General features: G+C 47.5%; 1 protein-coding gene across 1 annotated transcript in view; it reads right to left on the bottom strand.

Annotated features, from left to right (window-relative positions):
• SND1 (staphylococcal nuclease and tudor domain containing 1) overlaps nt 1-23401 on the bottom strand; it is a 429076-nt gene that overhangs the window by 91698 nt on the left and 313977 nt on the right. The window contains exon 16 of the mRNA XM_061198696.1: nt 4104-4213. Coding sequence (XP_061054679.1) covers nt 4104-4213 — 110 coding nt within the window. The remainder of the gene's footprint in view (nt 1-4103; nt 4214-23401) is intronic.

Genomic DNA, 23401 nt, shown 5'->3' with positions numbered 1-23401 from the left:
CTCTCTAAAAGTGCAGGTTTTCCCAACAGAGCTGCAGAGGCAGCAGCGGGTCAGTGAGTGAGGGCTGGCTAGCTGGCCTTCCGAAACGAAGGTGTGGAGAGATCCCAAATGACTATTTTATTCACAGGAAGGGCCTCAAAAGGAAGAGGATGGCTTGGGATTGCTGGATCAATGTTTTAGATAGGAATGCCAAGGCAGAAAAGAATCACTTACCCAGGACCACATGATAAATGGAGTGTGAAAACCTTGGAGTCTGCACTTTTAAGCCGGTTATCTAATGCTCTCTCTCACCACTACTTCTGGGAAGACGCTAGCAACGGGCACAATTCCGCATCTGGGAAATTACACCAGATCTTCCTGTCCTTGGCAGTGTGGCAGGGAATTGCCTGAAAGAGGCAGCTGTATTGGGGGAGGGGGGGTGCCTGGCAAAGGGGGTGTCACCAAGCACATGCCATCCAATGGGACACAATGATCTCATGTTGTGTGGTCCAGAAGTAGCCCAGCCTCAAAGGCCGGGGACATGAGAACAAACTCATTTTCAGGGCTGTACCAAGCCATTTAAACCCAACTTGGCAAAACCTGTATGGCACCGTCAGCAAACATTTCTGATAAAAAGACAGTAAATATTTTTAGCCATTGCAGACCACATATCCTGTTGTAACTGCTCAACTCTGCTGTTATAACATGAAAGGAGCCATAGACAGTACATAAAAAGGTTAGTGTGGCTGTGTTTCAATAAAGCTTTATTTACAAAACTAGCAGTGGGCCGGGTCTGCCCATCCCTGCTATACACCAGCTGAGTGAAGCTGAGAAGAACTGTTGAAGGCCTTTCAGAGTTTCTTGGCTGCTTTGGCCTTCAAGGTCACAAAGAGAATCAGGTAATGACATGGTGTCTAGCTTACTGTTAATGACCTGAAGCTGGCAGCACCACCGGAACACCCAGACCACTGACCTGGAACAGTCCTCCCAGACTCCCGACTCACGGAAAGGAACAAAAGCCAAGAGGAACCAATGGCTGAGGAGAAGGACCATGTAGAAAAATGGAGAAAAAGAAGAAAGGTGATGAAAGGTGGCAGGGGAGACACTCAGGAAAATGAGCTGAGTGATGGCCAGAAATGTCAGGCGCTCCGTCCTGACTAGTGTCATCGTAAAAACACATTTCAGGAAAGCAGGCTCTCAGGTCTCAAGATAACGGGGGCCAGCTGAAATGAGAGGAGTCTCGTGTGAGACGGTACAGGCTCCACATGAGGATATGGGATGGAAAGGCTACAAGTCTGTCTCCACCCAAAACTGAGAAGGAGACAGGCAGCAATTCCTGCTCTGTCTGCCCAAAGCTAAGACAACCCACCTCATAAACAAGGAGTCGCTTTTCAGGGCCAGGCACCCCACACCCCAGCTTTCTGTCTGCTCCCCGGCAGGGGCTGACCTAGGGGCGGTGGTCATTACACAGTCTCTCCCCTACTTCACATCCTTCTCAATTCAGTCTATGGGTTCTGGAGTCCAACTTAATGGCCATCTCTCTGTGGGATCACACATGGGGCCCAGGAGGTGCTGTGAAATCACGTGATCCATGTGCTACTTACTCCTTTCCTACACGAGAGAGATTTATAGTGACTGGGAAAAGCAGGCAGGGGGTAGAGAAATCCTGGCCCAAAAATAAGATAATAAAAAAGAATTTAGAGGAGGGTTGGGGCAGGGTCAAGGCCAATCACATCTTCACAACACCTGATTACCTGAGCTAAATGTGATTATCAAGGGAACAGGCACAAGGTAAGAAAACCCATTCAACTTCGGCCAACAGGACAGCAGCTCGGCCCCAGAGGAGTTCCTGGAGTGGAGGCTGCCCTGAAGGTGAGAGCCGTGTGCGGTGTGAGGCTGCGGACCCCTGCTCAGCCATCCAGGCAACCCCACGGCCCTTCTCCTAAGGGTGGGAAGGACCTCTACATCTGAGGACCAATCCATCAGGCTTTTCTAGATCCTAGGGGGGTGGGGGGAAGATGGCAAAGAGAAACGCTCCCCAGGACAACCCCTGGAATAAAAATGAAGGTACTATACAGGTAGAAGTAAGTGAATAAACCTATAACAAAACAAAACCCTCTCTTCATTCCTACACCGTTCAGAAAAGAGTTTTCATATGTTATATAAAGGGAAATGGCCCAGGAGAGTAGGCTGTAACTGGTTCCTTTAGTCAGAATCTCAAGTTATCCTTTGTTTAGGCCATACCCATCTTTCCTCTGGATAAAGACCTTTCAAAACAGTCAGCCCAAGTAATCATACAAGCAGCTAAGAAAATGTAGAAATGTTCTCGATCAAGAGGCCCCAACCCACGGCTACAAAAGATTGGGACATTACAACCAAGAAAGATCAATATCAGCTTTGGATTAGACTAAGGATCTGCAAACTTACATGTCAGAGGCACCAACGAAAATGGGGAAAACTTTTTATCTTTTTCAACAATCAAATATCAGCAAATACACAGACAAAGGTAAGGTCATAATAACCATGAGAGAGTAAAAGAGTTTTGGGCCACTCACTCCTTTCAGTGGTCAGTATTCTCTTTGACCCCCTTGTGCTTTTGGATATCACCAGCGGGCCAGAAACATGATCAGGAAGAAAAGTGGCTGGGGAAACAAGAGTTGAAAAAGAAAGGGAAAGAAGCTTTAGGAGACGGGCAACAACAGGAAGAGGACTCTGGTGACAAAGAACAGAAATGTGGCTTAGAGAGTAAGTGCTGAGGGTGTTACTAACAAACGTCTTAGGCGGTCCAGTGAGGGGACTGCCTCCCCCATCCAAAGCACAGCCAAGCAACCAACATCTGGTCCTGCTCCCTCTGTAAAGTCATGACGTTGAGGGCACTCACCTGCTTATTCCAACATGAAACAGCTCTGCAGTTCATTATCCAAAGGGGATATTACAGAGGGAAATTCTAAAATATCTGCCCCTTCGACCTAATTCCTGTGCAACGTCAAAAAATTTCAACAGCTACTGACAGACAACAGGAGTGTTTGGATTCTTGAAATACTTCTCTAGTGGGAAGCTCTCTTTAACTGATAACAATTCAACCTATGTTGTGGAGTTACAAAATAGGGGGGAGGGGAAAGACACCTTGCGTGCCAACGTAAGGATGGCTTCTTCACAAACAAATGCATCTGACCACAAACAAAATAGAGCGGAATGTGAGACTGACGAGACAATTAAGGGCATTAAGCACCCCCCCTAATATATTCACTGGCGTTTCAAATCAAAATGAGAGATGCAGAAGCTTATAAACAGGTATCTGTATCACTTAGCAACCCAAAGAAGACCACACATCTGCTCCCAAAAACCTACAAAGACTCATGAGCAAGATAACCTCTAGAACCCCCATAATCTTTTTCACTCTATGTGTATTATGATATTGCATTAAAGCAGGAGGTATCCTATGGGTTTGTTAAAAAAAAAAAAAAGAAAGAAAAAAAGAAAAAAGGCAGATCTAAAATCCTAAGCCTGAGCCCAGCACACTCCCCACTGTTCCTTTTTTGTGCCCACCTAGCAGGATGAGTGACTGGCATACTCCTGGAATGAAGATGGATCTGTTGACTATGACTTGATAAAAATTAGCAGGTAGATGGGCACCATGGCAGCTGAGCAGCCTAACTCCTGCCTGCAAGAGCCAGCCCAACAGGCAGAAACAAAAATACAATTACATTAAGTCAGAAAACCCGCTACAGAAAATGCAATTACTCAAAAGATACAAATAAACGTTCAAAGAAAATTGGCCCCTGACAGGGTTAGTCAAGCTTCTAAATCCAGCTGGAGGCAGGCAGCTCAGCTAATTCGCCAAGGAGGAGACTGCAAGGCCGTAAGCTCTCTGCCTTAGGATCCTGGCTGGGCCGGCCTGGTGTTCATCCCACATCTCAGGACGCCCACGGTGAGGAGCAATTGGAGGGCAGCTGGCCAGTGAAGCAGGGCTCAAGGAACAGGAATGTGGGCAGACACAGAATGGATCATGGCCGTGGAAGGCCGAGCACCGGAAAAAGGGACAGACTGATCTCTGCCATCAGACTGAGTGAGCCCCACTTTCTCCCCCTCCTCATCCAAGAAGCCCCTGGAAGATGCCCTACCTCTCGCTGCAGCACCAGCTCCTTGGTGAAAAGCGTTGCTTCCTCACTGAACGGCTCTCCCTCCTGCACCAAGCCTGGGAGGTTTCGGGCTCCTCGGGGGCATTCGATGCCTGTGTCAGGAGAAAAGAAGAATTTGTGATGAAAAGGGGTCCACTAGGCCTGGTATCCAGCAAGGATGGTCCCCTGACCCTTGTAACGAGACAGGCATTTGATCAGAATGCCATGACACGAGGTAGGGCAGAGGCAGTGGTAGAAGGGGAGGCGTTTAGTTCGCCGGAGGTGGGAAAAACTAACACTATCACAGCAGCAACAGCGAAGAGGAGATCCCAGTCACAGAATCTGGGAATTATTAAGACCATCCGGGGAGTTCTAAATAAGATATGCAGGAAACACACATACCCTAACATGTGGCATGAATCCTCATCTTGGACTCCTCGCTCCTTACAGGCCTATAGTCTCACTGCTTTAACCATCACTTACATAAATGGCTCTCTCACCTAAATTACACTGATATCCCCAGCCATTCTGCCTCCTGAGAGCCATTCCAGCCATTTTCTCTTTACTATCTGACTTTCACATCCAATTCAAAAGTGTTAACTTGGTGTCATTTTCCTCTTCAAATAAGCTTCCCCCTCTGTTCTCTGGCTATATTTGGGACGACAGTACCATCAGTATTTCATTCAGAAGGAGAGAGAGGAAAAACAGAATCCTGATGAAGTATCAGGCGTCTGGAGCCAGACAGACCTGGATTCACACCCTGTCACTTATTAGGATCTGTGACCTTGGCCAAGTTACTGAACCCTTTCAAAGCCTCAGTTGTCCTATTTGTAAAAACCTACTTCACATGGCTGTTGGGTGAACTAGGGGAGATTATTAGGTAAAATATTTAGTACCGTGCCTGACATATGGAAAGGTTCAATAAATTTTAGCTCTTATTATTTTACCATTATTATCACTGACACAATTACCCACTCTCAGAATCTCAGTCATCTTTCAATCTGCAAACTAGACTGTAAGATTCCTGAGGGCAAAAATCTTACCCTTCACACTCCTACGTATTCAAGGACAGTATTTTATACAATACAGGTGCTCCTAACCAATGCAGACTGCCTTTTCTTTCTCTTTGATTCAATCATTCATTTTGCAAATATTTATCACCAACAGTGGTCACCTGTGAGAGGCCATGAACTATGTCACATTTTAATGTCTGGATTAGACTTATAAATATTTCCAAGATATTCAAACTGCAGCTGTAATTACGAAGCCAAGACTTGAACTAGGCTAGAGACATAGGAAAAGAAAATAATCAAAATATGGGGGGGTGAGGAGGAATATGCACTTAGTGCCCGTGTCTCTAAGTAACTGCCGGCCTCTCCTGCTGCAATAAGGCAGGACTGGAAGGTGTTAGCTCTTATTTACAAACAGCCTCGGGTGAAGTTACAAAAGATCTGGCACAGGGAGTCGCGGCAGCAGGGCAGCTAGGCTACTGCAGACACCTGCTGGGCGCCTTTGGGAGAAGAGGGGCCGCCACTGCCGGGACTGAAGGTACATCCCTTACGGATGAAGCCAGGTGGCTGCTCATGTTTCTGGCCACAGCACAGATTCAAGGTCATGGAGCTCAGAGGAAAGGTAATAGTGTATACCCTGGTCTTTCAGAAGCTCAAGAACAGAGCTTTCTCTCCAAGCCTCAAAAAAGGAACACACGACATCAAACAGAACGCTGGACGGGGAGCACGGCACAAGGAGAGAAACCGCAGCAGGAGAGCAGCCAGAGCTGGGGCCAGGACCACTCTCCTACTCACACGCAGAAGGGGGTGGGGAAAGTCCTGCCCAAGTGTCACCTGGGCAAGAGCGCCAGGGCCGCCTCACTCTCTCCCGGCACTTCAGTGCCAGGCTGTGAGGGAGAAGCGGAACTGATTTTTGAAAAAGACATCAATAAACTCATAGAACCAAAAAGCCTGAGATTAACCTCGCAAAAAGCCTGAGATTAACCTTGAAAGGAGAGATGGGGGAACAAGTAAAATGAAAGATAGCCATGATTCTTACAACATTAATAGCCAAAAACATTTTTCATTCTGTATCTGTGAACTAAGCAAAAATTATAATTGTCAGAAAGAAAAATAAACAATTCTACTGAAACTTCTGGTCACATAACCATAGGTAAAGCACTGCTGAGGAGACAAGAGTAACGCAAAAACAAGTGTTCAGTTTGTTTCTGACCTTGGATGGGGCAGAACTGGGGTGCTGTTGGTGGACTGTTGTGTCACTTAAAGGACCCAAAGAGTCTCCCTAGCTGAGCAGATGTCCCCACTCTATTCCTGTAGCTGCCTTGGTATTGTGAAGTCTCAAGAGAGCAAGAGACCCCAGCAGCCCTCTCTGAATCTTGGGAGACCACCAACTGATTAAACTGAGAAGCAAGATGGCCCCGTGAGCCCAGGGAGTTGAACACATCACGCTGAAATGGATTCAGATCACCTTCCTGGAGAGAAACCCATGGGCCCGTGGTGACCAAACACCAACCACTGCATGTGGACCCAGAGGCGAAGGAGGGCCTACGTTCCACTGTCCCTCTACTTGCCAGGAGCTGGGCTCCAGCTCTTCAAGAGGAGAAAGCTGAACCAGGATGTTTCCCTGCCCTTGAAGTGGAAAAAGTAAACACATCCAAGCACATCAATTCCTGTCAGGCAGGCAGGTAAGAGAAAGGAAAGCGAACAGAAAATATGCTTGAGAACAAGAATACCATCTCTGCTTTTATCATTTACTTCCCTTTCTGCTGGGCTGACTCTTCCCTCTCTTGGACCTGTCTCCTCTGAAGTAACCCCTTCCCAGTCAAAACCTGTCTCAATGTCACATCTCAGCTCAGGGTCAGGGATGGCTGAGTCGACACTACTTACTAGGATAGAGAGAGGTTGTATCTTTAAAGTAGATCCAGTGGGAGCAGGTAGCAAACAGTGAAACCCAGCCAAACCCAGGTATAAGCGCTAGGAGGACAAAGAGCGGGGAAAATGAGTACTTACTGAGCATCCTTGACTATCTATGAATTGACCTAAGGACCCAAATCACCACGCTACTAAGTGGCCAATCTGAACCCTAGATTGTCAGATGCTAAAGCTATTGAGCAAAAACCCAGTTTTGGAGTTGAGTACTGCTGTCCCCAGAGGGTGTTAGACAAGGTAGGAGTGCAGGGCCTGGGGACTCGATTTCTTGTCGGGCAGGTGCGTGGAGACACAGCTGGAGTTTACATGTGGTGGGCCCTTGGCACCGGGTCGTCACCGTAGCAGAGGTGCAGGCACTGTCGGACTGGAGCACAGAGGCAAGGGAACCCCTAGGTTCCGGCCCTAGGCTGGATCCCAAAACAGGGAGTGGGTAGGCGAGGTGGAATCTATTACCAAACCAGGGCTCACAGCTGGGGCCAGGATAGCAGGAAGGGTTTTTATAATATTGAATATCTGAGTGTTAGAAACCTATGAGCCAAGCTACTTCTGTAGACGGACTGTGTAGACGAGCGTTTTTCAAACTTTTAATGTTGATTATGACCCCACCCCACACTTAAATACGGGTATGTACACATATACGGCAAAGTTTCCACAGAGCAGTGGTCAATCGTGACTACATGTGACACGCTGTCTTCTCTATTTCATTAATGAAAAAAAATTCGGTTATGACACTGAATTAACTGAAGACCTCTGGTGGGGCAAGGCCCATGGCTTGGTGAACCCCAGGAGAAGACTGGGGTGTGAAGACAGAACGCTGGGCGCCCTGATGGCCCTCCTGGAGAGGTCAAAGTCTACACCGAGTGCTTACTTACCAGCTTCGGGACTTGGCTTTTGTGTCCCAAGGGATCAAGGAACAGGGCGAGAAATATGCTGTCCACTAACAGGGAGCAAGCCAAACAAGGTAACATCGTAAGGCTGGAAAGACAGACACGGCTGCTGAAAGCAGGGGAAGGCCACGTGCCATCAGCAAGAAGAGGCCCACCGAGCCCTCCCTTCCCAAGAGCCTGGCCAGTAAGGAAACACCGTTCACGCTGCACCTTGACTCAAAGGCCACTGCAGTGCTGGGCCGGCTGGGCCGCTTTGTTACCGACACAACAGACTTAGAAAAGGTTAAAGAAAGCACATCATGGGAAAGAAAGCTGGGGTCTCTGAAAGCAACTGCAGAGGCCGAGCTGGGCAGGCTCACCGGCGGCAAAGGTGAGCGCCCGAGACGGTGAGGAGGAAGCGAGGTGTCACTGGGTTCCAGAAGCCCTCCACAGCCAGGCCAGGAAGAGCCCGCGGTTCTGAATCGTGCACGTCACCACCAACCGCTGTCTTTCCCGATAAGGCCCTGACGAGGGCACATTAAGTCTGCTATGCTCCCAACACCACAGGTGCAGGTCTACTGCCAAGCTCACCCCTGACTCAGGCAAGCCATTCATATGCCACAAACATTTTGTTTAAAAAAAAAAAATTCCCCAACATTCTTGAACATTTCCTTCCCTATGATGGGGTCGGGGTGGGGGGCAGAATGGAGAGAGAGACCCCCCCCTCCCCAGGGCAGGTGCAGCTGACTTCCGCCAAGGGCAGATGCCGGAGAGGCAGGCCAGACACACCCGCCCCTGCTCCGGAGGCTCCCTGACCTCTTTAAAGCCTGACAGACAGACAGACAGACCTGCCTGTAGGGAATAAACCCATCATTCCTCACACCTTTTCTATGCTTTCTGGGATATGATGGCTGACCAAGACTACTTAAAAACAAAACAGAAAGAGGATTTGCCTGATCTTGTACAGCTTAGAAAGAGAAAATTCATCACTAGCTATCAGCATATCATTTCTGGTTTCTACTCTGCCACTGATGAAGTATAAAACCTCTCTCCAAGCCCCAAGGTCTCTGTCTGTAAAATGAGGAAACTCCAAATTCTCCCCTGGCCAGAAAATCCTACAATCTGGGTTATGCCCTTTTGAGATTTCCCACCCAAGGCTTGACTCCCTGAGTATAGGGTGCCTCCTTTCAAATGTAAAATGCTGGGCTATAAGAGCATTCTGTTAAAAAGAAATTATACATTTAGAGACATTGACTAACTAGGTCAATTAACACAAACACTTTGGTCAGTCAGCTGTGGAACGAAAGGACAAATTCTTGTTAATGATACGATAATGGCTATATAAGAGTCTATTGATGGCTATGTGAGAGAGTCATGCATCGCTCTGAATATTCTACACTATATGTTGAGTTTTATGATAATCAAGCTGGGCTCAAAGCATGGTGGCTTTTTCTTTACTGGGAGTGAAAGGGAAGTATGGCGAGTATGGCAAATCTGCCTCCGCTAGAAGCGACAGCTTCCCAGTGGCACTTAGTCCAGCAAACAAGAGACCAGGCACTCACAGCAGGAAACAGAACTCTAGTGGAAACAGTAACCAACTGGAAGGATTAGTTGAGGGTGATTATTGCTTGTCCGCTGTGTGCTTGTCACTACGTCGGACATTATGGAGGCAAGGGCAGAGGACGCACGCAGACCTCACCTTCGCCCTCTGCCTACTTCAGATACTTGGCGAGTTCCCTCGGCAGACCTTCCCTCCCTCGTTTCACAAATACGCATCAGTGCCTACTCTGGGCTAGGCAGTGGGTTGGGAGGTGAAAACTCAGTGATGAAAAAGACTGGCTTTGTCCTAGTGAAGCTTAATTAGCAGCATGACAATATCATTTTCCCCTGCCATTGTATGAAGTATGCTATTGGTGACAGAATTTACCATTCAGTCTGTAGGGTGAAGAATGTTAAGAAATAACACATAACTGGATTACGGCAGGTGGATGCATTGGGAGGATGCACCAGACAAGTCAATCATGGGCTCGTCACTGCCATGTCCCTTGCTAAGGGTCAGCCTCAGGCAGCTGTTTTCCAGCACATGACTCTGGCTTCTGTCCTCTCCCCTGACCAGAAGTTGGGGATGGAGGGCAGAGCAGAAGGTGAGAAATGAGGGAGGGAGGGAAGGAGGGAGGGGAGAGTTGCTACTGCACTTGATTCAAGGATAGTCAATTTATAGCAGGCTGGCAGAGGGGAAAAAAAAGCTCTGTCTAAAGAGAAATGAAAGGTAACAGGTGAGAAAGATTCTTTCTGGAATTTGAACTGGGCAGCATGCAGAACATCAGCCCGTCAGGAGCAGGAGGAAGGAGGGGAGGGCGCTGCATCAACACCGGACCACTAACACCAGAGACCTGCAGCGAGGTCCCGGAACCACCACAGCCCCACGACCGCCCTCTGCGTTCCGGGATCTGGGAGATCTGATCTCACCTTGGATGCTGTTTAAGAATTTCATGGATGTTCCCATAAATCTGCTCTCTCCTCTCACTGCTACCATGAGCAAGCCTATGTGAGAATCTGGCATTTCCAACCCAAATTAAACTAAAACTAAATTGCTTCTTAGGGTGGGTACTGTATCTTATTCAGATCTTTCTAGCATCTGACACACTGCCTAGCACCCAGTGGCACTGTAGATCCTCAAGCAATGTTGAATGAACATTCGTGAAAAATACTTCTGGGACAGAAGTCCATACACAGAGAAGGAAACGGCTCATGAACAGTCAGGGTCATAGACCTTATGCAAATATCAGGAGAGGGGCTGACAGAATTCCTAATTACACACATCCCACTTCCCCATGGTGACACAACACTTCAAGGACGAAAAAGAAAGCACAGCTACACCCTTTGCCCCACGGGTCTTTGAATCAGCACATTTGGGAAACGCAACTCAAATACACAGGGGACGTGGGCAGCACCGACCAGCAGTGTGAGCGAGACCTGAGGCTGCTGCACCGCAGCTGTGTTCAGTTTCCAACTCGACAAAGGAGAAAACAATTCCCACCCGTGGCCCCGTGTTTGGCTCCAGGCGGCCATGCCTGGAGCGCACTCAGAGAGCAGTGGAAGATGACTCAGGGGTGGGCAGGCCTGCCTGGAAAGGCCAGATTAAAGGTGCTTAAATCTGTACAGCTCGGCTGAGCGGTGACTAAGAGGGTGACACGATAACAAACTGCAAACATTTGAAAGGTGTAAACACAAAAAGGAGGGAAAATGCTTAGCCTAAAAACAGGGGGTGTAATTATTAGGGGAAAGAAAATCTGGACGAAATATCGGAAAACCTTAGTGTGGGGATGACCACGGGGTCATCAGTAAGTTTCCCAATGGAAATGAAAAGGCAATTATTTGATCCTAAAGCCGAAAGGTGGCCACAAAGCCCATCCCTCTGCTTCTGCGAAAGCAGCCCAGACCAGGGAGCTATGGTTTTACTTCCTATATTTAGGGAGAGACTTAAGTAATATTCAAGTCAAAATACCTCTGCTTTAAATACTGCTCCCTGAAATTTTAACAAATTTTGTTGATCAAACCATAGCGGAGACAAAATGGCCGTTCTGGTGGGGCTTTCAGAACAAACACAGGCTTTATCGGCTAGCACGTGGCACATGCCTGGCTAGCAGATAAAGTGGAGCTAAGTAGAGCTGGGGGACAGACAGCTAGACTCTCTCATGTCACGGAGCATCTTCATCCCTGGTCTCTAGGACCCTGGGTAAGCATGCTATGAAATGCTGTAAGTTTCCCAGATAGGAAACCACGGACACCTCTCCCTTCTTTCTATATAAACACAGTCCCCTGGAGTAAACGTCAAGGACAAGGCAAGGCACAGAAAGAACACCAAAATAAGCTTCCTGTCACACTGACTGCACTCCTATACCTCTGCCTGAGTTCCTGCTGCTGCGGCTGGCCAACTTATACCTCACAGACTCTCAGCAGAGATTTCTACCCCTGCATTCAATGAGTTCCATTTCTATACTTTCCCCTGCCATCCTTCCCCCCAATGAAAAACAAAATTAAAAAAAACCCCACTTCACAGAGAGTTAGACACTGAACTCCATATGTAGTCCAAGAAAAGTGACACATTCTTACTTTTCTACTCTTTCCCTAAGCATCAAGAACAGAATCCAGAACTCTTAAGCCATCGGCACAGAAGGCAGAGGCAGATAGGTCACCTGCCTAACCTTAAGCAATGTGGTCATCACCTGAACCTACATGCAAAGCCAAACCGCTGTACATTGCTGGAGTTCAGAAATGTAATGCACCTCGTGTACCAAAAAAGCTTGCTCTCAGTCCTCTCTCGTAAGCTTTAAAGCAGAAATCATTTGGAGGTCTCAAGTTGCAAATGTCGTCAGTGAGTCAGTTAACAATTGAGAATGGCAAACCGTCCCACTTAGGACCAGCTGGTCCTATATTTTCACGTTCCCAAGATGGCCCAAACAGCAAGGCAAACGGTAGACCAGTGGGTTCCCAAGAGTTAGTTCTACACGATACACGGCCTCAGTTTGTACTGAAAGGGTCAGAAACGAAACCAGGATTTTGCATTGTCTCAGATTCTTTATTCTCTCTCTTGTTCTCTAAACCGCTATTTTGTTACCTCGGGGGAGGCAGCATCTTCTGGGCCAATTTTGGAACATGTCACTGCTAAGCCTCTTTCAGTGACGAGAATAAAGGGATAAAAGAAGAATGAAGGAATCCTAATTAAAGGGATCAAACTCCTCAGGTAATGGTAGTCAGGGGAGTCGGAACTGGGCAAAAGCCGAGACTGAAGCTATTTTTACTTCATAGTTCCAGTTGTTTGGGGGAGACTTTTATTAGGTTGCCCTGATTTGGTAATGTTTGATGCATTTGTTGAAAGACCAGAAACCGAAGTTAATTGGGGACGGGAGCAATGAGATCCATTCTCCACAATGTGACGGGAATTTCGGCTCCCTTTGAGGAAAGGGAGGGATGGAGGGAGGCATCTACAGAAGGGAGGGACAAGTTTCTCCGGCACAAGTCACAATAGCGTGACCACTAGGAGAGGGGTGACGTCTCGAGTCTCATCTCCAGTTATCAGCCTGTCAATGGTGGATCCCATTCTGCAGTTATTGGAGGTGAGGGGTATGCTGGTTCTCTCTGGAGCCACAGTACGGAGATACTCAATAATTGTGTGCTAAACAAACGCCAGAGAGGAGAAAAACCTAGCAAAAATAGATGCAACAAACCTGTGATAACAATGTCCTCTTTTGAGTTCCCATATGCATACTAGTTAATGCTTGGTGAGTTTATGAGGAACTCTACTATCTCTTACTTCTGGGACTTTAAGGAGAGTGAGTGTTAGATGCTAAATCACTGACCACTGTCTGAGGAGGAGACGCGGAAGGGATGGCTTAGAGGCCTCACACTGGATTGCTGGCTCTCAGTCTGGCAAGCCAGGTAGTGGGCAGAACTGGCTTCATCCAAGTTGATTTATCATTGGCTTTAGACACCGAAGAATCATTCCCCAAAGGGAGAAGAGCTTTTTCAGGTGGAGCTGGTGTGGCAGGTAACAATCGGGCCAGCATCAGAATAACCTTTTGTGATTCTCCCCACCGCAGAGCAAGATCTGAAAACAATGATTTTTAAAGGGAGGAAAAACTCTTGACTGATGAACCAGGCCATTCCCTTCCCATGACATCCCAAGCGCATGGCCATAAATAAGCCAGCCAGGCTTTCTCTGGGGGTGTGTTTGTGAAGGGGAGGTTGGAGATGGCAGGCTGTCGGCTTCCCGATACACATGTTCATTTGGGGGTTTGCTGTAAGCAGCAGCTGCAATAATATCACCACCAACTAGGAGCAGAATGAAACAACTGTGCCCTCTAAAAACGTTTTCCATTGAGTTTCTCCTAATTATCCATATCAAAACAGCCACCTCATAGCCTCATTACATAGAAAACAAAGCGTCTGAGGTCAAGAGCTAGGCCCACAGTGGTCTTTCCAGCGACAAGAGAGCTACACGGCTCAAGCTCTTACGTAACACTGTGGCACCATGGAGACAGCACCTAACAAGCGCAAACCCATGTCTGAGCAGCGAGGGGGAGTTGGTTTCTATGAGAACCTCAACTTTTGCTTTTTCTGACTTATTTTAAACACGTAACTTTATCTCTGAATCAAATGAAACTTAGATTTATAAAAATAAATGTCATTTTCGGTACCCCCCAAACCCCAATCTTGGTCTTTTAAATTCCATGTTCATGGATAAAGAGAGCGATTTGAATCTCCTGTCCAGGCTGGTAGAGAACAGCTCCGGGGGTACGGAGAAAGCCACAGGAAACCTGCACGTGGATCCTGCGACTACTAGCTTCCAGAAGGTATCCTGCCACACACCTGGCAGGCAAATGTAATAGGTGCTTACTCACATAAATTTAGAGTGACTTTTTCTAAACCAAGCTGTGCTGTTATTTGAACAAAATGGTTCTGAGATGTGTGGAGTACACTTCCAAACCATTGCCTTTGCTGAGCTTTCCACTCGTAGATAATTTCTCTGGGCTCCTTCTCCTGAGGCAAGTGAAATCCCAGTGTCTAGAGATTAGTATGCTCAGCCAGTGGAACTGCAGAAGAAAAAACCCAGCTACTGTCAGGAATACTAACACCCCCCAAAGCAAGGACAATGAATAAAAATCTGAGAGCTGAGAAGCTCTTAGGAAGAGCCTTCTACCTCACTACCTTTATGCTTCAAGAAATAAATGAAAACAAGCCAAAAAGGAGAGGAATTCTGAAAAGCCAAGGTTCTTCAAGACCACAGGCTGATCTTGGATATAGAAATACATCTTATCCTGATAAGTAGCTTGAATTCTGGGCTGTGGATGAAGACTGGGCTTCACTTTTTTTTTGGTTAGCATCATAAAAAAGGGGTCAGCAGACAACTTCCTGAGGACTAAATCTAACCCACTGTCTGTTTTTGTACAACCTATGAGTTAAGAACAGCTTTTACATTTCTGAATGGTTGAAAAAGAAATATTTTGTGACCTGTGAAAAACTGTATGAAATTCAAATTTCAGTGTCTATTTACTCTCTGGCCCTTTAGAGAAGAAGTTTGCCGACTCTTGCTCTAAAGCATGTTGTAAGCTGGGTAAAAAAAAGTCCAGGCCTTCCCTGGTGGCGCAGTGGTTAAGAATCCGCCTGCCAATGCAGGGGACGCGGGTTCGAGCCCTGGTCTGGGAAGTTCCCACATGCCGCGGAGCAGCTAAGCCCGTGCACCACAACTACGGAGCCTGTGTGCCACAACTACTGATGCCCATGTGCCTAGAGCCTGTGCTCCGCAACAAGAGAAGCCACCGCAATGAGAAGCCCGCGCACTGCCATGAAGAGCAGCTGCCACTCGCCACAACTAGAGAAAGCCCACGTGCAGCAACGAAGACCCAATGCAGCCAAAAATAAACTAAAAAAACCAAAACAAACCCCCTAAAAAAAGTTATAAAAAAAAAAAAAGTTCAGGCAAGACAGAGTTTAACTTCCCAGAACCAGAAGATCAGTACAAGTAATAGCATAATAACAATAAAGATACTAAAAAAGCCCACGGTCGTGTAGCTGAGAAGGTGAAAAGCAAGCAAATGTGGCTCAAGGGAAGCTGAGGCAGCCAACGCCAAGCACAGGTGTGTGCCCGCACGCTGGCTCTCCTGCACCCCGTTCTAGGAACATCTTCTCTCCTGTACTTGCCATCTGCCCCCTTTATTCCCACTCTACTCCCCCAGACCCTATTCAAAACTTTGAAATTTCCGGAGTTGCCCTTCTCTGTTTCTCACCACAACTGCTTCCTTCCACTCCGTGACAACAGACTTTCACTATCATACCTCTTGCTGCTACTCAGACTTTATCTTTCTACTCTACTTGGAAAAGTAACCTCCTCACTGACAAATCTCATCACCTCTTCTCAGCAGGAGTCCTACTCCATCTCTATATGGCGAGCGACACTGTGCCCCACCCCCGTCGTGAAATTCTTTCCTCCCCTCCACTGGGGTCCTCTCTCTGGGCTGTTCGTCTTGTCTCCTGCTGTTGCCCTTAGTTATGTCTTGGGCCCCTTTCTTTTCACTCTCTGCACCCTCCCTTGGAAAGCCCATCCATTTTCATGTTCTCCATCACTGTGATCACACAGAACCTAGACATGTAAGCCTGAACTGTCCTCTAAGCTCTAGACCCAATCCCCCAGTGTCTGACAGGTACCTCCCCCTTGACCGTCCTGCCAATACCTCAGACTCAACAAACTTATCTTCTTGCTAAATCACCTCCGCTCCTTTCCTTGTCCCCTATTCTGATTGCAGCACTAGCAAGCCCTCAGTCTAAGAATCTCCCTTATCTTTGATTTGTCCCTACTTTATCCACATAACCTAATGACTGCTACATCTTATCGATTCCATTAATTCCACCTCCATAGCTGTTTATATGATCCATGGAATCCTCTCAATCCTCAACCTAACTCCGCTTGTTCAAGCTCCTGTCACTTCTGGCCAAGAATCCTCTGATCTACCTGCCTGCCCTCCATTTTCCCCTATCCCGATTCTTCCTGCCTGATTAATTTTCCTAAAGCACAGTATTCTGCTCAAAACCCTTCAGTGGCTTCCAAGAGTTTACCACATAAAATCAGAGATCCACAACCTGACCCTCTAGGCCTTCTAAAATCTGGTCCAGTTCCTTGGGGCCACATAAAACATCCATCACCCACTTGACAGCCCTTCAAATATCTGAAGACAGTACAGCATCTCTTTCCGCTCATCCTCATGACTTATGTTCTCCAGACTAAACACCCGCACAAGACGTGGGTTTTGATTTCCTACCATTCTCCTGCTTTTCTTCCTTAAGCCTAGATAATATGAAGGGCGTCTTCCGATAGGAAACACCTTTCTAGTCGACTGAATTAAACGTCTGGTGGGGTGGTGGGGCTCGTTCACTAGGGAGTAACGCTTCTTACATGCTGAGGAGAGAGGCACCTTTGGAGGGGAAATTTGCTGCCTGAGTCGGACTGATCAGGGAGGAGTGCGCAGAGACTGTGTACCAGCCCCGTCTCCCTGTGACCAGGCAGAGTTAGACTTTTCCTCCAGGAAGGAGGCTGCAGCAAGAGACAGCTCCACCCGTACAGGAGGAACCCCCGGTATGGGGGAGCCCTCGAGGGACTGTGGGGAGAGGTGGAGCCCATCCTGAGGAAGGCGGAGGCCGTCACGGCCTCCATTCCAGCCAGCTTCCACTCTGTCTTGGAGACCCTGGTGGTGCGGTGATAAGCAGTCTATTCATTTCCTTCTCTCATTCACAGGGCTATTGGGAATAAAAAGGAACAGCAAATCCAAACCACTGCCTAGAAGCCACTTTGCAGAATTCAGGGAAAGATTGTTCTATTGAAGTGATTATCTTCCCTGTTTGGGAGACCTGAGGGAAAGAAAAGGATTTCTGCGTCCTTTGCCTTCCACTGATGCAGCCCTGAAGAAACGACGATTTCAGTCGTCACTGTGGCCAGTGGGACAGTGAAAGCACGGCTCGCACTTAATTGAGGCTTTTTGGCTCCTGTCACAGTGTGGCAACAGGGCACCAGAGCACCAGAGCTGTGACGCTGGGTGCAAAGCTTCATTTGAAAAGCAGGAGAGAAGGGAGGAGAGGGAGGGAGAAAATCAGGGACCTAACAGACAAGCTGCCTGATCTTTTTGCAGCCAATGGGAGATATTAACCTGTCTCTTCAGGCTGGGCCCGTCTTCAAGGGCCAGGAAAGCTGCTCCAGTGGGCTCATTACTCACAGTTGAAGGACAGCATGAGGCAGAAGCCCCCGGACGAGAAGCTTGCCCCAAATCGTGATTTCTGATAAGGGTGCGACTGGTGAGGAAGTGGCAGTGGTGTGTTGAGGGACGGTGGGGACCACCAACTCCCCAAACACAGCCCGCAATCAAGCGCGTTGCCTGATGGCGATTCCGGGTGCTGTGACAACCAAGGCGGGGTGTGTGCGCGTGCGCACACTCGCACGTGCTCACACATTCAAGGAAAGAGGGCGGGAGGAGGGGAGTGGGGGGAGGCGGACTGAAGAGCAGAGGGAGGAGGCGCTCAGGAGACCACAGTGGCCGTAATGACGCAAATCAGAAACTGCTATTTGTGGGGAAGTGACACCGGGGCTGCACCCACCTACTGACAGGCATGGACACGCAGCGAGAGTGTCTGAAGGGGCAGAGGCCAGACACAGGAACGGGTGGATTCCCTGGCAGAGCGTACATGAGAATCAAGCTTCATTCCAGGGAAAAAGGAGCAATGAGCCGCGCTTCTGCCGCCTCACGCCCTGGACGTCTCTTCCCAAGCCCTAGGCTGCCTGTAGGTTCCCTTTCATCATCCTGGAAACTCTCGATGCTGGCTTGCTTGTGTCTTCTCACTTCCTTCTGCTCCACGGTCACGCTTTCCCGTATCCCAGCCCCACTCCCCATCAGGCCAGACTCGTCCAGTATCACCACCAGAGAGAAATGCCATCAGCTGAAGCCTTTTAGACCATGGACAGCGGCTCCTCTGGGGTGCACGTGGCGGGGAAGCCATCTCTCTCTCTCACGCGCACAAGCGTGAGCAGTGCTTCTCCTCAAGTGTGCCCCCGTCCACGTCTGCCTAGTAGGACCAGTGCTGGGGTATAAGAAGCTTGTTACAAGGCATCTACGTTTAAAATAAATGCCAGAGGGCACGTTCTTGTAAGGAATCTGAGGGGCTCTGAAAAGCTGTATACCCACGTGGTTGCCTGTTTCATGTAGCTATTTTTCAGTTTCCATAGTTTGTGTCATTAAGTAATTGTTCTCTAAAATATATATAACAAAACAAGATGGACAGTCGTGGATAGGGTTCTTTCTTTCTGGACCCTCCCTCCACAGTCTAGCAAGTGTCTAAAACACATCTAGCCCAGATGGATCCCTTGGGGTCAGAAGGCAATCAGATGTCCCAGCACATGGAACTCTCCGGCTACACAACTGTGGACCCGGGGAAGAAAAGGGAGAAGGCCTCTTCCATCTCAGGCAGCCATCTAGGGAGGTGCTGGCTCCTGAATGGCAAAGAGGACAGCTGTCAGCAAGAGGGTGTGGGAGCGAGGAGGCAAATTTCACAGCATAACAGCCAAGAGGAAAACAAAAACAAGAGAAGTGTTTCATATGGAGGCTCTCTCTGCTAATGTCGCTAAACTGGAAAATTCTATATTCTGTAATTCATCCACCCTTCGACAGCTGTTCACGCTTAAGTCAGGAGAAAGGTGAATGCTTTGGAAGGGGAAGGAGGGATTTCTCCTGGCCAGCCTGGAACCACAAGGAGCTCAATGGCTAAATGATGTGTTTGGCTACCATAGAAAGGGGGCTCCCTCCTCTATTAGAAAGCCAATTTGCATCCTATACAGCGAATGAGAGCATAATCAAACTGCTGCTGCACAGTGACCCAGGCCAACCCCACAGAAGGAAACCTGCACGGCCACTTCCAGCCCTCAGGGCAGACAGGACAGAGGAGTATGTGTGGGAGAATCTGGAGGCACTGAGTTCGGTCTAAGCCACTGAATTCACCTTGTGTGGACCGGGAGAACTGGCATTTATAATCTGCTAGGACCCTAAAGATTCTTCTTACCCTGTTACCAGTGTTCTGGCTGAGACTCTGTAATGGATTAATCTCTGTAGATGAGTGATGCGGTTTAAAATACTGCAGGGTTTGGCTGCCATTCCCTCCTGTGGGGTCTCAAAATAACTCCACACAAATCATTTTTGCTAACCACTCACTCAGGCAGCTCTTCCCGGCCAGAACACATGCATCTTATGTAACCGAAGGAGCCGCCCAGCTTGCTGAAGGAGGGCGTTCCCAGAGCGCCGCTGCTCGTTGCCCCTCGGGCTCTGCAGAGCCCGGGCTTTGAACCCAGCTCTGTTCCTGGGCCCAAGCTCCCTCATCAAGAGACCCCCCAGGTGCTCACCAGGGAAGGGCATCCAATTCAGGGCTGCCTTAGAAGTAAGTGCAACCTGGACATTCCATGAGCACTTCCAGGTAAAAGACTGACTCTGCTAGATTTTGGAAAGTAATGAGTAGGGGAAGGAACACAGCGCCTTTCCTCTGAGAACTCACAGTTCAGTGTGGACGACAGGCACATGTACGGACAGAACACAAACATACAGGAGGAGTGGGAGAGGAGAGGTGCTACAGAACACCTCACAAAGCCTCCTCCCAACTTTCAGGCCTTTGTGACGCACACGCTGCCCTTGGCTCGGCTTCCTTGCTAACCCTTCCTCTCGGTGCCCCTCCTATTTCTCTAAGTCTCCGCGGTCAGAACCTGCACCTTCACAGCTGCGTCCTCCTCTAACCCCCAGTCCCAGGCAATCACATTCGCTCCCTGTGCTTCAGGTTCCATTATAAGCTGATGATGCTCTAAGTTTTCATCTTTAGTTCTGACCTTTCTACCAAATTCATCTGGACCTGCCAAAATCCACAGGCATCGAATGTTCAAGGTCTCAAAGGTGACCTAATAACCTTCTCCCTGCAAACGTTCTATTATTTACAAGCCAGAAAAGCGACCTCTCTTTTCCCATCCTCTATTATCAAACAACCAGCAGAATTCTAGATCAGAACCCTCCTAACCAGATCTGTTCTTTCCTCTTCATCCTACCCAAACTTCCTGACTGCAGTTTGGATTCTCCCAATCTAGTCTTCGTATTGCGGTAAAAGTAATCTTTTAAAAATAGACAATGCAGTGAAAAAGGAGGGACTTCCACTATATCTAATAACATGGATGAATCTCAGACAAAAGCTGGGTAAAATAAAGTTCGTAAAATAAGACTATGATTCCAGGTATGATGTCCAAGACAGGCAAAACTCATCTATGGCAACAGAAGTCAAAATACTGGTTATCTTTGAGGGGAAGGCCATGAAAGAGCCTGCTGGGATGCTAGAAATATTCTATACCTCTACATGGGTAGTGGTTTACTTGGTTACTTGCAGTTATATGTGTACTTTTATATACATAAAATGAATCAAGCTGTATACTTAAGATTTGTGTGCTTTACTACGTAATAATCATTTCTAAAACTAAAAAGAAAAAGAAAAAAAAGACATAATGCATTACCCACCATTCACTGCTTCCTATTACTCACCTTAGGGATTCCTAATCTGGGAGTGGGGGTCAGGGACGGGGGTGGGTCAAGGATGGGCTTGGGCTAGTGTTTGCCAATCCAATGAAACTGTATGAAAATCTTTGTGTGGTCATGTATTTTCTGAAGAGAAGACTGATAGCCTTCTTCAGACTCATCATTCACTAAGAATGTCCACGACTCGAAGTCATCGACGACTTCTCTATGAGGTACAATCTAAGCAGCATGGACACAGGGCCCTTCAAAGATGGGGAATCTGACTTCCCAAACTCATCTTTAACCATTGTCCCTCTTACAGGAGACATGCCAGCCGTATTAAACTATTTGCCATTTTGAGTAACAATGCTGTTTCTAGCTCCCTCTCTTTCCTTGGCTGGTTACACCCTTCTTCTCCCGTTATCTGGCATTTTCTGGAGAGAAAGCCTACAAGCTTTCTAAGATGGATAAAAAGGTTGGTGATCACCCTAAATAGCAAAGAAATTGAGCTACAGGGTAGGGGGACATCTAAACGACTCAGAGCTGAGGTCCAGCAAAATAATCTGGCTGCAAAGGGTGGCCTGAAGCTGGGTGAAAGTGCAGTAAAAAGATCGTTAAAGGAATGAATGAATCACAGCACTTGAATTCAGTACTTTTGTGGTAAAGACATTGAGGACCTGCTTATTTAATATATATCAGATGAGAACAAAGATTCAATGAGGCAAGAATCAGGGGTCAAAGTTAACAAGATAACATGGAAAAGGGATTAACACCCAGCGTTCAACAGAAGAAGGGGGTTGGGGGACATGCTTTAATACAAGTTCATGTATAAAGGACATAGAAAATACATACACTGACGACAATTCTATAACACACAGAACCTAAAGGAAAACTTGGAGAAGAAAACCACACTGCCTATCTTTCCTAGGTTTCCAGCCTAAAACACAAAAGGAAATGACTGTAAGGACATCTACATGTATCACCTAAACATTTACAGAATCACATTTTACAGCTGGAAAGAACCTTAGAAATCGTTCAGCCCAAACTCTGTATTTTCACAGAGGAGGAAACAGGAAATCAGAGAAATTAAATGACCTACACAAAGTCACATGCCAACTTGGTTATGAGGCACAGGTTATAAGCCATATCTTTTGACGGGCAGTTGTTCTGCCATTGAATCCTATCAGTTGGGATGAATCAGTTAAGGGATCAGTTAAGTTAATGCACTTCATTAACTTAATGCATTAATGCATCAGTTAATGCACTTCATCTTAACTCAGGCTGCCCAGGGTCCTGGTTTAGCCTATGGAATTCTGTTTTTGGATGTCTTTTCCTGAGCAGACAGATAATCTGATAGGCTATGCTGGCTTTTAAAAAACACATTAGGAAGTAGTTGGTATTATCACAGCGAGGTTTACATATCATTGAAAGGTTTTTTTTTTTTTTTTTGACATATATCAAGAGAATATAGACTGATCACAAAGAAATTAGTCTAACAAATAACAGCTACTGTAATCTGAGTGTTATCTTCCATTGTGGTTAAGCACCGGATTAAGCACTTTTAAAAAAACATGCGTCATGCTATTTAATACTTAGAGCACCCCTAATTTACAGATGAGATAACTGAGGCAAAGACAGGTTAAATAACTTGCCTTACATAACAGGTTTATAAATGGCAGATCCAGAATTTGAGTCTGCTCCTGTGAGTCAGAAATTCATATTTGTAATGAATTCACTAAAGTGTCTCCCTAAAGAAGGGGTATTTCACAGAATTCCCGAAGTCAGTGATTAAGAGATCCTTGGGAGTATCTTCGTCCACCTCTGTCATTTTATACACGAGGGAGTGGCGCCAGCATCACACCCCAACCGTTCTGTCTCCTAAATCATTTACTTTCCCTACACTCCGCCTTGCTGCGCGAGACTGCAGGTTCTGCCTAGATGTGTGACAGAAGACCCAGTCAGCACACCCCTTCCCTCTCCCGGTTTAAGGCACTCACAACGACAGGCTAGAGAAAGGGACACGCCACAGTGATGCTCTTCCTCAGGATGCAGGGGTTGGGTAGGCCGAACAGTAGATCACCACCCGCCCACCCACCCTTTACAGAGTTTCTACCATGTCCCCAGTGTCAAAACTCCAGACAAAGAAACAGTCACAAGCCAATGCAACGACAACGTGGTTACAAGGATGATGCAACGAGAGAGGCAGCACGGGATGCCCTGCGAACACAGAGGAGGTAAAGGATCTGGACAAGAGTCAACCCTGAAGTTCACTCTTAAAAAGTGAACAACAACTGGCCAGAGGAACACGCATCTAGCACAAGCGGGGGGCTGCTTACTGATGCTTCCAATGTTTATAATGGCAGAAGGGTGCTACGCAAGGCAATCAGGAGGGGCGCAGGCGCAAAGGACTCTAT

This window comes from Eubalaena glacialis, chromosome 8 (genome assembly GCF_028564815.1).
Source record: "Eubalaena glacialis isolate mEubGla1 chromosome 8, mEubGla1.1.hap2.+ XY, whole genome shotgun sequence".
Lineage (NCBI taxonomy): Eukaryota > Metazoa > Chordata > Mammalia > Artiodactyla > Balaenidae > Eubalaena > Eubalaena glacialis.
Note: the sequence above shows the minus strand (reverse complement) of the source record. Positions and strands in the feature narration are given on the sequence as shown.